Here is a 17,256-nt window from a genome sequence, read left to right as displayed (position 1 = left end):
TAGCAGCTTAATTGTTGAATCTCTGCAGGTTAAGCTATTTTATTAGATGCGGTTCTTTCGTTTTCATCAGTGCCTACAATAGAGTTTTGTAGCATGTGTGGTTAGTCATTTGTTTGTCTATGTAGTGTAGTTTTCTACTGTCTTTAGTATGGATAGAGATTGTGACTGCTGTATGTGGATGTGAATGAGTTTGTGACACTTCACTCTCAGTACCAGGTTGTATTGGCTTCAGTTACACAGCTTGAGGTTGCAATGGATGGTCATCATTGACTGTGAGGGTCATCATTGTTGTGGACTGACTGTGAGGATCTAACAGATGTCCAGCGTGACACACGAGTCCACCAATTGGTCCACACTGCTGGCCAGTCCAATTACTGTTTACATGGAAGTTGATCCCCCAATTGTCGTTGAGTTGGCAGTCACCTTGTGGCATGGCAGGCTGTGAAAGACTTCCTGGGTAGGGAAAGAATGCCAGTGTCCACTCTTTGCATACTGGAGGGAGTAATTTCAGATGGTGAATGGGTCCTTTTCGATTCCATGAAGAGCACAGCGTGCACCAACTGTAGGTGGTGGCTCATGTCAATACCAATTATGGTACTGAGATTGTGGTCATGTGTTTGTGAGTGCCTTTGGATGTGGATGTGTGTGTGGGTATGTTGCCTAATTTGGACCAAGGCCTTCTTGGCCAAAAGCTAATAATGTGACTGTCTTTCTGCTGTGCCTTTCTGCAACCCAGCATCTCCACTATATGGTGAGTAGCAACTTTCCTTTTATATTGTATTGACCATGTGTGTCACTTTGGATCAGAAAAAATTCTCTCTGTTTTCAAGTGGCTATTGGAAGTGATAAAGGCTGTCAGTTTTGCTTGAAAGATGAAAGCAAAGCTGACCATTTGCAGAATAGTAGACAGGCTGACTGCAGACCTCTGGTACAGAGCCAAGTGAAGGGTGTCAGTCAGAGGCTCAGACAGTTCTCTGAATGTGTAGGCTGCAAGTTCCTTGATTTGCGGCATAGTATGGTTGGGTTTCGTATTCCACTGAATAGGTCAGGAGTCCAATACATGCAAGAGGCCGCTAAAGGTGTAGCGGGGGCTGTGTGGCATGGACTGGAGGTTTTCTAGGTTAGAGGGCCATGGAAAAACACAAAAAGGGCTTCAGTCACAAATGGTACGGGCCAAACGCAGGAAGAATGTAGATACAGGAACCACCAGTATAACAGTTGTAAATTGTCATAACTGTGTTGGGAAAGTACCTGAGCTCCAATTGCTAATAGAAAGCACTGATGCTCAAATTGTTAGAGGCACTGAAAGCTGGCTAAAGCAGGAGATAAGTTCAGCAGAAACTTTTGTGAAAGACCTAACGGTGTTCAGAAAGGATAGGCTGAATACAGTTGGTGGTGGCATGTTTGTTGCTGTTAGAAGTAGTTTATATTGTAGTGGAATTGATTGAGATAGTTCCTGTGAATTAGTAGAGGTCATTCTTGGCAGATGGAATAAAATAATAATTGAATCCTTTTACTGACCTCCCTACTCAGATGAAACAAGTGCTGAATGTTTCAAAGAAAACTTGAGTCTTATTTCAAAGACGTACCTGACATATACAATTATATTTGATGGTGACTTCAGTTTACCCTCAGTATGTTGGCGAAAATACATGTTTAAATCTCGATCCATCCAGATAATATCAACCAAAATTGTGCTAAATGCATTCTCTGAAAATTATTTTGAACAATTAGTTCATGAGGACATTACAATAGTAAACAGTTGTTAAAATGTACTTGACCTCTTAGCAACAAATAATCCTGAGATAGTAATGAGCATCAAAATGGATACAGGGTTGACATAGTGAGACTGAATACTGTAACTTACAAATCCATAAAAAACAAATGGAAAATATATCTATTCAGAGAAGCAGATAAAAATTTGCTTGATGCCTAGCTGAGAGATAATGTCCACTCCTTCCAAATTAACAGTGTGAGTGTAGTCCACATGTGGCTTGCATTAAAAAGAAATAGTATTGGCAGCAATTGAGAGATTTATACCAAATAAATTAACAAATGATGTAGCTGATCCTCTGTGATACACAAAAAAGGTCGTAACACTGTTGCAGAAACAATGAAAAATGCATGCCAAATTTTAATGAACACAAAATCCCGAAGATTGGCAATCTTCTGCAGAAGCTCGAAATTTGGCACAGACTTAAGTGCGAGATGCTTATAACAGTTCCCACAACCTAACTTTTTGTTGAAACCTTGCAGAAAATCCGAAGTGATTTTGATCAGATGTAACATATACTAGTGACAAGATACAATCAATACCTTCCCTTTGTGATAGGAATGAAAATACTATCAATGACAGTGTGCTAATGCACAATTACTAAACACTGCTTTTTGAAATTCCTTAACCAAATAAGACAAAGTAAATGTTACAGAATTTGATTCAAGAACAGCTGCCAACATCAGTACATTAGAAGTAGACATCCTCAGAGTAGTGAGGCAACTTAAATTACTTAATAAAAGCAAGTTTTCTGGTCCAGACTATATACCAATTAGATTCCTTTCAGAGAATGCTGATGGAATAGCTCCATACTTAACAAACATATACAACTGCTCACTCAATGAAAGATCCAGACCCAAAGCCTGGAAAGTTGCACACATCACACCAATATTCAAGAAGGGCGATATGGGTAATCCACTAAATTCCAGGCCCATATCATTAATGTCAATATGCAGCAGGATGATATTATAAATTTACTACTGCTGTTCAACAAAAGCCCAACAGTAACAGCACCAACTCAAAAGATAGCAGCTTCTACAATTATCATTGACCAGGTTTTGATAAATACTTGCAAATCAGTCTATCACAAGTGTAAACAAAGGTTTTATTGTTCACTAGAGGTATGATGTTTATGACCTAAATCACCACAACATGTAAAAAATGCTGTTATGACCAAAAATAAAAAATGTATGATAACATGAAAAAATAACCTAACAATATTAAAATTAGGTAAAATTTCTGTTGTAAAATAAATTAGTATGATAATGGACTATTTATTTAAGAATAAAATGCATGTGATGTTTTAGTACGCATTTTATTAAAATTGTCAGCACATAGTTAACTTATGAAGTGTTTTTATTTGTGAATTCTCATTTTCACTTCCGTTTATGTGGTCATAGTTGAAATTTACAATGAATACCTTGTACAAGTTTTCAAATAAAAAATATTTCCTGTTGTCAGCCACCTAGGTCTGGTACTTCAAAAAACTTCTTTCTGCTTCAGCTGACACAAGAGAAGCATATTTAGAATGAACGGTATCATTTGAGTCTAAATCTAAGTAGTTAAGAGAGAACTTTTAACCCAAAAAATAATTGAAATGGAAAATCTTTTCCATTCTCTCTGACACTTCTTTTTCCACTTTATGAATAACAGCTTCTAATTTATTCACAATTGTTTACACTTGTTCTATCTGCTTCACTGGTGGCATTTCTGATTGTTCCAAAGCATTTATGGCAGCATGAATAAATCCAAAATTTGATTTCACGTACTAAAGCTCACCTGAAATTTCAGCATTAGACATTAATTCTTTGGCTAGTCCAATTGAATTGGCTTCACTGCTACTGGAAGAATCAATGATGTTTTTTGAATGTTGAAGTTCTGGCAGTAATAGTTGCAGGCATCACTCCAGGAACCCTGTCCTGTCAAGATAGAAGGTGGTGATAAGGAAACATCTGGAGCTATCAACTTAAATTTTGCAACACATGAAGGGGCTTTGAAAAATACCTTTTTGATATACCCAATAAATCTGTCAACATCACTGAATTTATTATGTCTCCTCTGCAACTCTACCTAAGGTGTGAGCTAAACCAGTCACGTTCTCCATTTTACTGTAGAATGCTCTTAGCTGAAATGTACCAATGTATGACCGTTAGCATAGGTATGGCATGAAGTGTTGGCCTCATTTGTCAGGCTGCCACATTTATAGGTATGTATAAATTTTGTAACAGTCTTATTCCATTCACCTGGTCTTTTAGAACTCAATTTACAGTACTCATCCAAATTCTGACATTAATTTCATTTTGACCTTAGCAAACATGCAAATATCTCTGTGTATGTTGGACTGTTACTAATTGATACTTGAGCATAAAACATAAAAATTTTCATTTTGTAATTCCAGGATACCTTTTAGAAGAAGTGAAACTAACTTTTCTAACTTATTTTCCAACAAATAATCATCATGATATAAACAAATTTAAAAAAAAGCATTTGTATCAAACATATTTTATGAATTTGGACACTAAAAGCCATGTAAAAGCTCATGTTACAATGGGATAGGAACAAATTAATGAGTAACTGGATGTGGCCAGTCAATTTACACCAGCAAGTTTTTGATTATAATTCTTAAAGTTTCTGTTTCTGATGATGGATGATGTAAACAGTGATTATTAGAAATAAGTAGTGGCAAATCAACTATCAGCGATTCAGTTTACCAACAGAATTTTGTGAGCCAGTTTTGTTAAAGTTTCACAATAAATATGTAATTCTGAAAGAGAACATTGTGTCAACATGAATTTCTTGAAATTTCTCTTGACACTACCAAATAATTAGCTACTGTGTCAATAACACAGCAAGATGCAACAAATTTTAATAGAGCATACTTGAAAAGTTCTTTTACAGCTACTGCAGCATCAGCAATTGCCAAGAAACTAAGATGATATTTGTTACTTAATTGTTATGCCCTGTTATATTTCATAGTGAATCAGCAGCTTATCATATAACAAGCAGCATCCATTATGAAGAGTAGAACAATGTCATGTTTAATGTCTTCAGATCATATGGTACCCACAGACGTGAGAAACAATTTACTGACAATGGCAATAAATCATTTTTTCTAAATGTTCACAGTTTATTACAAACTTCTTGCATGGATCATCTTCTTCCAAAGTTCTCACAACATATCTTCTCATCGAGCCTCTGCTTTCATCCATATTTTTTTTTTTTTTTAAATTTACAATGCATTTTCTGATTCGTTGCTCTCTTTTTTCATAGCTCTGGATGACATAGTGTTTCTTAATGTGGAAAGTGTATTTTGCTAAGAATTCATGAAATTTTGGGTTGTTCAGTATAGGTAAGGGGTATCAGCACAAAGGAAATCTCTGCAAAGTGCATAAAACCGACAGAATTGCCCTACTAGCATTTACTGTAGTGTTTTTCCATTTTAAATCTATTGTACTTCACATTTGTGTTTTTCTATTGCCACATGCTGCTGAACATTAAATGACTTTTCTGCAGTTACTCCTACATCACACAGTTTACAGTACAATATTTTACAGCAGGTGAGAATACTTTCTCACTATAGTGAAACACAAACTGTTGTAATTTTACTTGAAAACTTTGCAAATTTCTAATGTAAACAGGAATCTGTTGTAAAATTTATAACTGCTATGACTAATATTCCTTTGTGTGTTATGTCTTTTGTTCACTGCACATGGAGTACTTTGCTATTTTGGATATTCCATAATGAAAAATAGTATTTTATATCTTGCAAGATCCTCAAAATATTCAGAGTATACCATTCTGGCACATTCTGAGCTACAAACATTTGCGATAATTCTTAAAGCAAGAGAGATTGAATTGAGTTTCTGAGGAAGCTTTATTACATGGCCATCAAAAGTTAAGTTTTCATCAATGTGAAGCCCCAGCAGTTTTGTAGGTGTCACTCTGTCTATGCTTTTGCCACCCAACAATGGAACTAGATTTACAGTTTGACCTATTTCCCCAAATTGTGTGTGATTTGTTTTCTTTACATTTAATGTGAACCTGTTTTCATCGAACCAAGCATTGGACATATAATTATGCTATTGTTTCATTTCTTTTTCTAGATTTCCAACTATTTCTTCAGTGTATCATATTACTGCTATTACTGTGTTGTACCTGCCTGAAAGCCATACTGATTATTGTTTATTAACTTACTGTCATTTAGAAATTTTTTGGTTCTGTGCTTCATTGATTTTTCTAATATTTTGGAGAGTGCTTGATGAAGTGATGCTGGTATGTAGTTTTCTTCTTTGTATTTGTCACCATTTTTAAGTAATGTAATGGCATCATATTTGAGCTTTTCAACCTTTCAGGGAGGTCTCCATCATGTATACTAGGAGCTTTATAATCTGTTGAAATAACTTGATTATGATAGACATCATTAGTTCATCTATGCCAGCCAACATTTTAGATTTCAAGCTTTTTGTAATGTTTAACACTTCATGTTCATTTGTTAGATCCATTCTCGTGTTACAAGAAGCTTTTTAACATTTTGATTTTTCTTGACTTCTGAATTTCAAGATTAATTAAGTTGTTGGATTTATAAAATAATTGTTTATATAGGATGTTTCAAAAAGGACTTTACAACTTTTAAAAGTCATATAAATTAATTCATAGTAACTACAGAGGTGATTGTAGTGTCAATTTGTAGGGAAATATATCAAATTTTGTCTCCCATAGTTTGCTGGTGCCAAATTGCGCTGTAAGGAGTTCTAGTAGCAGTTACATTAAAGATGGCTGCCTTCACTGGACCCGAGTGTGCTAGCTGTGCGTTTTGGTTTGAAGAATCGAGTCAGTGACAGTAGTTCAGCATAATTTCTGTACCAAGTATGCAAAATGTTCTTCTAGTAGACCTACAGTTCATGAGTGACATAAGTGTTTTGTAGAAACAGGATGATTGGTAATACATGGGAAATCATCAGGTCATCCAAGCACATCTAATGATATTGTTGAGTGAGTGAGACAACATTTTGTCAACAGTCATACAAAATTGACCTGATGTGGATCATGTGAACTACAAATCCCACATATGACAGTTTGGCATATGTTGAGAAACCATTTGCATTTGAAACCATACAGATTGACAGTCATAAAAGCACTAAAAGACACTGATAAAATTGCTCGTAAGAACTTCTGTGAAAATATATTAAATCGATTACATGAGGATGAACATTTCTTGGACAAAATCTTGGAGCAGTGAAAATCCATATCAAACAGTGCAATATGTTTGTGATAGCCCCAAACTGAACATTTTTTGTGCATTGAGCAAGAACAAAGTGTACGGCCCCTTTCTTTCCGTGAGAGAACCATCAACGGTATAGTGTACCTGGATATGTTACAACAATTTTTGATACCACAGGTCTATGAGGATGATCCAGAATGAAATGTTTACTTCATGTAAGATGATGCACCACCCCTCTTTCTGGCTGACATCTGGGATTTTCTCAGTGACCGCTTTCCAGGTAAATGTATTGGCCATGAGGCACCAATTGCATGGCCCCCATGTTCCACAGATCTGACACAACTCGGATTTTTTTTGTGGTTGTTAATCAAAGATATTGCATTTGTACCTCCTGTGCTGGCTTCTCTACCTTAATTTAGAGCAAGAATTTATGCCGCCACTGAGCAAGTTACATCTGCAGTGCTGCAGTGAGTTTAGGAAGAAATTGACTACCGATGGAATGTGTGCAGGATAACCAATGGAAGCCACATACAACATCTTTAGTTTAAGGTAAAAAAAACTTGATGTGTTTCACTACAAAGTAACACTAAACCCAGCTCTGTATCTTCTTTCAATAAATTTATGTGAATTTTTAAAGTTGTAAAGCCCTTTTTGAAACACCCTGTATATTTTTGTGAACCCTTTTTTTTATTTTTTTTTTTTTAAATATTAACATTTTCTGCATTTTTGCTTTACAGCTCTTTCATGTTTCAGTCTTCACAATCCTCCAAATGTCTTTTGACCTGTTATCAGACTGCCTGATTAAGCTGTCATTAGTCAGAAGTTTGCTGTAGCAATTACTTTTAGATACACACACTCTTGTAATTCATAACATATTGCTGTAGCAATTACTTTTAGATACACACACTCTTGTAATTCATAACATATTTTATAAACTGTGGTTTTGTGGATTTTTCATTATAGAAATGAGTGTTTTAAGAGTTTTAAAGGAACGCCAATTGTGATCCAGAAAATTGACTTTGTGTTACCATGTGATCTGATTCTTGACAGCTTCTTTGGAAAGTACATCTCAAAATATTCCATGTAGGTTGAAGCAAAGGAGTCACATGTAGCATTGTTATTTCTTAAGTGCAGCATATCAACCAAGGGCATATTGATCTGGATGTATAAAAGAATATGCAGTTTTTTTGTGGAAAAAGTTTATTTGCACATGAAGTGTCTTTTTGTTGCTTTCAGTGACCCTGAGGGAATTCTAGGACACATTATGGTGTGATGACCCTAAATCAGTATTTGGTTTTTCTACTTCTGTAGACCCTACATTTGAAAATGCATTGTCAGTAAGACTGTATGATTTATTAAGAATTATGAGAAGGACAGATTGCTTCTCATGTAAAGATGAAATGTTGAGTTACAGACAAGCTCAATGAGAAAACTATTACGCACTCAGCTTTTGGCCAAAGCCTTCTTCTTGTGTGAATGTTTATGTGTTTTCCTCTCCTTTCTCATCCTTTCTTTTCTGAGGAAAGCTTTGGCCAAAAGCCTAGTGTGCAACAGTTTTTTGATGTCTTGTATGTGTCTCAACATGTCATCTTTATGGTGAGTAGCAGTCTAAGCTTTTCATAGTTTTTGACATTCCAGCCTGGACTTTCCATTGTTTGTTTGCATGGTTTGTTATCCCTGTAGGTGGGTATATGTGAGGAAATAGGTTAACTAAAAGTGATTCTTGTACTATCTACTAATTTAATGAATTAGAACATTGTGTCAAAACTAATTTCGGGAAAACTCAAAAGTGTTTATCTTTGCACCTTGAACTATTTTTGCATTGTTACAGACATGTTGTGTAGAAGCGAACTGTGAAAGTCTGTCAGTGATTGCTGCTACAATGGCCAATGGAGGCATATGTCCCATAACAGATCAGAGAATACTTGATTCTCATGTAGTAAGAGATGTGCTCTCTATTATGCATACCTGTGGTATGTACAATTACTCTGGACGATTTGCATTTGAGGTAAGACAAACACCATGTATGTAAATGCTGACCTGGCCTACATCTCTACTCTCATCTATTTTTCTTGTTTGATTACCTGAAGTTGGCTCTTGTAATTTTGTAAGTAGGTTTTCATGGGATAATTTGTATTGATCTCCAAGGGCTGTCTGTTCATTTTTTTCAGTGCCTTTCTTATATTTCTCATGGGTTTGTGGCATTGATAGGTCATGCCGACTATAGACAACATTAATCTTTGGGACTCACGTTGCTCATTCGTGCTGTCATGTTAAATCAGTCTGTTCTTATGTCTTGTACTGTGTGCACGTGTATGACAATTGTCGAAATATATGTATGTGCAGATATTAGTGGGAACAGTTTATTCTGTATACCACTATTTGTATCCTGTTCCCATACTGGTGACCCTGAAGTTTCTATGTCTTCTGCGACTTCCACACCGGGTGTTGTAAATCATCAGGTTATGCGCACGCTGTCATGGCCACCTCACCCAATGCTTTGTTCGAAGATTTGGAAGCCCAACTAAGACCACCGGGCCTCTTTAATCCTACACCAACAGCCGGCTCTCCATTACTCCATAGTGATTCGTGATCTCCAAGCACATTAACCTCAAACTTTGTTGTTCTACAACAGTCGACTGCTACACTTTTAACTCAAACAATGGTCTTGGGTTTCGTGTTGACAGACTGTGCTCGCCAACATGTGAAGTGTGAAGTGGATAATATTCAGAACTGTGCACCTACTGATCAATTGTATTATGTTCAAAGCGATCTACATTCGCACATGTACTTTGACTCTCAACAGGCCCCAACAACAGTTACTGTTGTGCTGTGTGCAACGCCGCCACTTTTGCAAAAGGCACCCGGCCACTATCAATCACAACCTGTTTCAGTTTTGCCTCATTTGCAGACTAACGATGGACATTTTCATGAACAAAATTCTCCTTGCTCACCCCCCAGACCTGTTGCTCAACTTTTCGACCACGTGGGTTCAAGTACATCTTTCGGCGTTCCGCCTTCCAGGGGCATCTTACCACACCTCAGTGATCTTCTGCAAGTTCCACTGGTAATTTATAGTCCAACCCCACAGGGTGTGTTTTCAGTGTGCGTGGAGAACTCACACTTTTGTCACATGAGTTACCAACCCACCCCTCCTTGCCCCCCCCCCTCCCCCCCCCCCCCCCCCCGCCCACCGCACACTCACAGGGGGCCCGGTTCTGACCGCTCAGCTGCTCACCTCTCCGACAGCTTTGTCTGTGTTTGCCACGCAAGCCTTCTGCATTATTTCCAAGGTGGGCAAATTCAAATCAATACCAGTTTACTGGACCCCTATACATATTGCACATCTGCTCATTCCCATGGTACCAACTGTGCCAGCCACATCGTGTTTTCGCAACACCTCAAGGACAATGCAAACTGCTGTTGCTACAGACGTTCTTGCCAGTAACACACCCATGACTACTGTGCCACCCTGCTATACGGCCTCTCCTGCCATGGACCATCTGGTTTTCCTAGGTACACTGAAGCCGCCTTCATCCCACCCCCAGGTCATCTGCCAAAGCTGCCACCTTTATACGAAGACAACCCTGTATCGCTGTTTGCGCTTGTCGAGCATCTTTCTAGTTGCATCATGTGTCTGACGACAACTCTAAATTCCTGTGTCTCGTCACGCACCTCCATGATCACTTGGACTTAATTTGCGATCTACTCCTCTCACCACCTCCTCCACCGAAGTATGAGTAAACGAAGAAAACATTAATGGAATGACTTGCCTGGTCACCACAAGAATTAATCATCAAGATCTTGTATGAGGAACACCTGGGAGACTGAACTCCATCACACCTCTGGCGCCGCCTTTGGTTACTTCTGAGTGAGCATACCATGCTGGATGTCACTCTGTGGGTGGTGTTGTGAGCCAAATTGCCTACCAACCTACAGATCCACCTGCTACCACACCCCTTCGAGTCAATCAGCTCTCGTCTCTGCATTGGAAACCAACTATATTCATTGCTACCAACCAGCTCACAACTCCCCGCTAGTTGGTGCAACTGCTCCTGCTTACCAATCAGGGCCCCCTCTGCCGTCAAGCCTTCCACATCGCCTGGCAGTATCCGCTTGCTCTCTCCACTGTCCAAGCACTCCAGTATTGCCCACACACCATACATACCGGTATACATGCCGAAACAAATCAATGAGGACAAGCCTCCTCCGCTGCTGGAGTCACCACCACCACCACCGCACACAGCTCATCCAAACTGCTGGTACCACAAGATTTTTGGCAATAATGCCAAGAAGTGCCAATTATCTTGCCAGCACCCAAATGCTGATCGCAGGACCTAAAAGATGCCGAGTCCTGTGGGGACCCTTACAGGCGTCCTCAGACATTGCACTCCATCCACTCGTCCGCCTGGCCGAGCAGTCATTTGTACGTGACTGACATTTCATCATGGCTCTTTTTCCTAGTCGACATTGGTGCTGACATGTCTATCATATGTACATCAATGGCTCCCCCTGTCTTTTCATTGACAAAGTCACTTCTACGAGCTGTCAACACATCAACATTACAAACCTCGGGCTCTGTCAAAGTTTCGGTGCACCTATCTCCTTCTCTGTGTTTTGTCAGTATGGATTTTTTGTCCCATTACAAACTTTCTCTGAATGTAGTTCAAGGCTCAGTGCTACACCATCCCACTAACACTCAGATACTGTGCTGCCGCACTTATGTTCCATGATCTGTTTCTCTCATGACATGTGAGTTGGTACACTAGTGCTCCACCCTCGTGGGCGACAATGTGACCTGCATCACTAACCTACTGTCATAATACGACTCAGGGGCACAACTCCACTGGGAAAATGACAAGCTGAAACAATGAATAGCACTTACAACGAGCTCTTTGCAGCTCGTATCTCACTGCCGAAACTGCAATCCACAGTCCCGGCACTTAATTGTGTTTCTCCAGCAGACACCAGCTCGGACACTCATCAGGTTAGTCCAAAAACATCAATTTGCATGTGACAATTTGCATCCTGTAGACTCTGCATCCCCAACACGCTCACCACGTTCACTGCCATTTGTGTCAGACAGTGCTTCTAATAACAGTTGTGCGCACAATACAACCACACCCACCATGCGGGCAGCCACCCCGTGTGTTGATAAACATTCCCTCTCTCTCATGCCATGTGACTTGGCAGCCATCGCTGTTCCACGCATGATGCCAACACCGCTCTCACCCATGCCGGTTACCAAGTGCAAGGTTGACAGCAGACAGTCACTGCGCATTCCATCCCGCTCCGCACTGCACGCCCAGCCACCCTCTCCAAACAAGCGCACTCCGCTCTCACATACTAGACATGTGACTTTTGTGCTGCCTTTTGCAACTCACACTAACGGCTATGCCTCGTTGTACCCTAGCCATCCAAAAACTTTGTGTCAGGACATTGACCAGTCTCGTGTGCAGTTCTCAGTTTCTTCCATCAGTGACGGAACGACACACAAGATAGTTACCACTGCCGGCCCTCCTATTAGGCACAAGGTTAGACGCCTCAACCCTATTAAGTTGTGCACAGCCCAACAGCAAATTAACAAAATTTCAGAGGCAGGTACCCTACAGCTGTCAGACAGCAACTGGTCTTCACCGATCCACCTCGTCCGCAAACATGACAGATCTTTCCGAATGTGCAGCGACTACAGACATTTAAATGTTCATACTTTCGTGGACAATTACCCTGTGCCTAACATAAATGATTTCACTCATATGCTATCGGGCGCTACAATCTTCAGTGTTATTGACTGTAAACGTGCCTACTACCAGATTCCTAAAAATCCCTAAAAATGCTATTATCACGCAGCTCATTTTGTTCACAATACAACTTCATGCCGTTTGGCCTAAAACGTGGCAGTGTTTCATTGATTCCATCTTACGACAGTTCGAGTTTTGCTTCGCATATCTGGACGACATACTCATTTTCAGCAGGTCAGCTGAGGAACATGAAAATCATTTATCCATGGTCCTCCAGACCTTGAACTCCAACGGCGTTGAGGTCAACAAAGAATAATTCCAGTTGCGTCAGCCTTCTGTCACTTTCTTGGGTTACGCCATCTCCACATACAGAATACAGCCTCCCAAATCTTGTGTGCACACTATGGAATGCTAGGTTCGGTTGTCGAAACACCATCACCACCAGCCAGAGTCGGCAGTTTGAGTCTCCCTTATTCACAATTTTATGTAACGTCTGTGGCATAAAGAAAATTCACACCACAGCCTACCACCCACAAAGCAATGGGTTAGTGGAACGGTGGCACCACACTCTAAAAATGGCGCTCAGGTGCCACGACTGCCTCTGGTCCGAAGCGTTTTCATGGGTACTGCTCGGCCTCTGTCCAACTTTCAAGCATGACTTGCAGGGAACTATCTCAGAATTCGTTTCTGTGGACAACCCCATCCTACCAGGGGAACTCATTCAGTCTCAAGTACCTGAAGACTTCGCCCCCCCCCCCTCCCCCCCCTTCCCCCCCCCCCCCCCCCCCCCCGCCCCCCCCCCCCCGCCGCCCCCTGTCCCTGGATTTCATAAGTCGCAAGTGCACCCATTTCAAACATGCACGCATGTACCAACCTATCAGCCACTCCCCGCCAGACACTTACATGCCAACGGCTCTCACCACTTGCTCCCATGTAATGCTGAGAGACAATTTGGTCTGACAACCTCTGTAACCACCTTATCTCAGCCCCTTTAAAGTCCTCCGGCGGGGCGATATAAGTTTCGACATCATCGTCAAAGATAGTCCGCAAACTTTTTCGTTACACTGACTCAAACCAGCATTCATGGACCTCAATGTCCCTCTGCTGGCTCAGTCTGATTCTCCTAACAACTCTCCCACCAGTCTCCCTCCCACCATGGAGTCCGACAATGTTTCTCCTCGCGCCGCCATGCCGTTTTGTTTACCTGATGCCTCCCCGACGCCTTTTGCAGGCTTCTCAGACACATCCTCCTCCACCCCGTGTGTGGGTTTCTCTGCTACCTCATCAACTACACAGACACCCTTTCCCATAGTCACCCTGCTCTGCAACGTACCCTCACACCACGTGGATGACATTTCAATCATCACTCTCGACAACCGAGTTCTCATTCTACTCACAGACACAGCAGCTCCACCACCCAATGGCCAGTTAAATGTCAGTGTTGTGCATAGCGTCACCCTCCCTCATGAGTGCGACCTGCCAACAATTGGCGCCTTCATCTCGACAGACGGCTCAATTAGCATCCGGGCTCGCCACACTTACACCCTGGGGCCGTTCAACCCACCTGCTCTTGGGCTGGCCGCTGCATCACCTGTCCTTGCTGGCTCGACGTCTTTGAGGTGGACCTGCCTCCTGTCACTCTGCCTCCACATCCCACCCCAGTTGGGATGGAGGTCCCGGTCCCGGTCCCGGTCATGCGTCTACCAGCTCGTGTGACCACCAACAGCGTCAATGCCCACATGGTCTTCCCTGAAGACTTACATCATGTGGTACTCTGTACTGCAGGAGGGGGGGGGGGGGGGGCTGTGTGGCATCGATAGGCCGTATTGACAATAGACAACATTAATCTTTGGGACTCAGATCGCTCATCCGAGGTGCCATGTTAATTCAGTCTGTTCTTATACTTTGAACTGTGTGCACGTGTATGATAATTGTCAAAATATATGTATGTGCAGATATTAGTAGGGACAATTTATTCCGTATACCGCTATTCGTATGCTGTTCCCATAGGTTAAACAAATGTCACTATTTGTTTTCCCTTTTCTGCATATGTTCTTTTTCTTTTACTTTCATTTCACACTTCTTGCTTTCTCTCTTTCTTACATGTTTTCTGACACTATCTGTAGAATTTACACTCCTGGAAATTGAAATAAGAACACCGTGAATTCATTGTCCCAGGAAGGGGAAACTTTATTGACACATTCCTGGGGTCAGATACATCACATGATCACACTGACAGAACCACAGGCACATAGACACAGGCAACAGAGCATGCACAATGTCGGCACTAGTACAGTGTATATCCACCTTTCGCAGCAATGCAGGCTGCTATTCTCCCATGGAGACGATCGTAGAGATGCTGGATGTAGTCCTGTGGAACGGCTTGCCATGCCATTTCCACCTGGCGCCTCAGTTGGACCAGCGTTCGTGCTGGACGTGCAGACCGCATGAGACGACGCTTCATCCAGTCCCAAACATGCTCAATGGGGGACAGATCCGAAGATCTTGCTGGCCAGGGTAGTTGACTTACACCTTCTAGAGCACGTTGGGTGGCACGGGATACATGCGGACGTGCATTGTCCTGTTGGAACAGCAAGTTCCCTTGCCGGTCTAGGAATGGTAGAACGATGGGTTCGATGACGGTTTGGATGTACCGTGCACTATTCAGTGTCCCCTCGACGATCACCAGTGGTGTACGGCCAGTGTAGGAGATCGCTCCCCACACCATGATGCCGGGTGTTGGCCCTGTGTGCCTCGGTCGTATGCAGTCCTGATTGTGGCGCTCACCTGCACGGCGCCAAACACGCATACGATCATCATTGGCACCAAGGCAGAAGCGACTCTCATCGCTGAAGACGACACGTCTCCATTCGTCCCTCCATTCACGCCTGTCGCGACACCACTGGAGGCGGGCTGCACGATGTTGGGGCGTGAGCGGAAGATGGCCTAACGGTGTGCGGGACCGTAGCCCAGCTTCATGGAGACGGTTGCGAATGGTCCTCGCCGATACCCCAGGAGCAACAGTGTCCCTAATTTGCTGGGAAGTGGCGGTGCGGTCCCCTACGGCACTGCGTAGGATCCTACGGTCTTGGCGTGCATCCGTGCGTCGCTGCGGTCCGGTCCCAGGTCGACGGGCACGTGCACCTTCCGCCGACCACTGGCGACAACATCGATGTACTGTGGAGACCTCACGCCCCACGTGTTGAGCAATTCGGCGGTACGTCCACCCGGCCTCCCGCATGCCCACTATACGCCATCGCTCAAAGTCCGTCAACTGCACATACGTTTCACGTCCACGCTGTCGCGGCATGCTACCAGTGTTAAAGACTGCGATGGAGCTCCGTATGCCACGGCAAACTGGCTGACACTGACGGCGGCGGTGCACAAATGCTGCGCAGCTAGCGCCATTCGACAGCCAACACCGCGGTTCCTGGTGTGTCCGCTGTGCCGTGCGTGTGATCATTGCTTGTACAGCCCTCTCGCAGTGTCCGGAGCAAGTATGGTGGGTCTGACACACCGGTGTCAATGTGTTGTTTTTTCCATTTCCAGGAGTGTAGTTGTGAATATTAATACCACATATTCAATGTAAAACTGAAATGTATAGAATGTAAGACCTGCCTTAAAATCACAAGGCAATGGAGTAAGATGTACTGCATAAATGAATAAATATGTTCAATATCATCTCTTGATCTTATCTCGTATGGACTTCAACAATATTCTAGGACCTAAGTTTCCTTTGATTTATGTCTATGATCATAAACTTTTTGTTAATAGATTACTTGTTTTGGTCTATAATGACCATCATCAGACCTGCAGCAAAAATGGGGAAAAAAACATAAATACACTCGCAGATTGGCTACAGCTTAAAAACAATAAATATACCATAATGAAAAGTACTCCTGACAAATATATGCATTTGTGTGCTTTAAGTATGAAAAGGCATGCCTGTTTATAAAAACAAAGTCCAATGTACTGCAGCCATAGTGGCATCATCAAATGTTAAATGCAAAATCAGCACCAGCATCGTCAAATATATACACTCATGCTCATAAATTAAGGGTAATTGCAGAATGTGGTGCCGCACAATGTGGCACTACACAAGACTGACACTAATAGCATAGGCACATAGGGAACACACGACACAGATCTGTAAGTCCACAGTATTGGTGATAAGTTGAGAAAACCATCCTGAAACACATCTGTTACAAAACGCCACTGTTTCCTGTGCATGTACCCCAACATAAATATGGGATATGATCACCATGCAAATGTACACAGGCCGCACAATGGGTTGGCATACTCTGGATCAGGTGGTTGAGCAGCTGCTGGGGTATAGCCTCCCATTCTTGCACTAGTGCCTGTCAGAGCTCCTGAAGTGTCCTGGGGGCTTGAAGATGTGCAGTGATACATCAACTGAGAGCATCTCAGATGTGCTCAATGGAGCTTAGGTCTGGAGAACAGGCAAGCCACTCCATTCGCCTGATATCTTCTGTTTCAAGGTACTCCTGCATGATTGGAGC

General features: G+C 42.1%; 1 protein-coding gene across 1 annotated transcript in view; it reads left to right on the top strand.

The window, feature by feature from the left end:
* LOC126446720 (glutaminase kidney isoform, mitochondrial-like) overlaps positions 1–17,256 on the top strand; it is a 205,042-nt gene that overhangs the window by 87,910 nt on the left and 99,876 nt on the right. Inside the window, exon 8 of the mRNA XM_050090989.1 lies at positions 8,827–9,003. Coding sequence (XP_049946946.1) covers positions 8,827–9,003 — 177 coding nt within the window. The remainder of the gene's footprint in view (positions 1–8,826; positions 9,004–17,256) is intronic.

The sequence above is a fragment of the Schistocerca serialis genome, chromosome 1 (genome assembly GCF_023864345.2).
Source record: "Schistocerca serialis cubense isolate TAMUIC-IGC-003099 chromosome 1, iqSchSeri2.2, whole genome shotgun sequence".
Lineage (NCBI taxonomy): Eukaryota > Metazoa > Arthropoda > Insecta > Orthoptera > Acrididae > Schistocerca > Schistocerca serialis.
The sequence above is the reverse complement of the archived record's forward strand: the minus strand, read 5'-3'. Positions and strand labels throughout refer to the sequence as shown.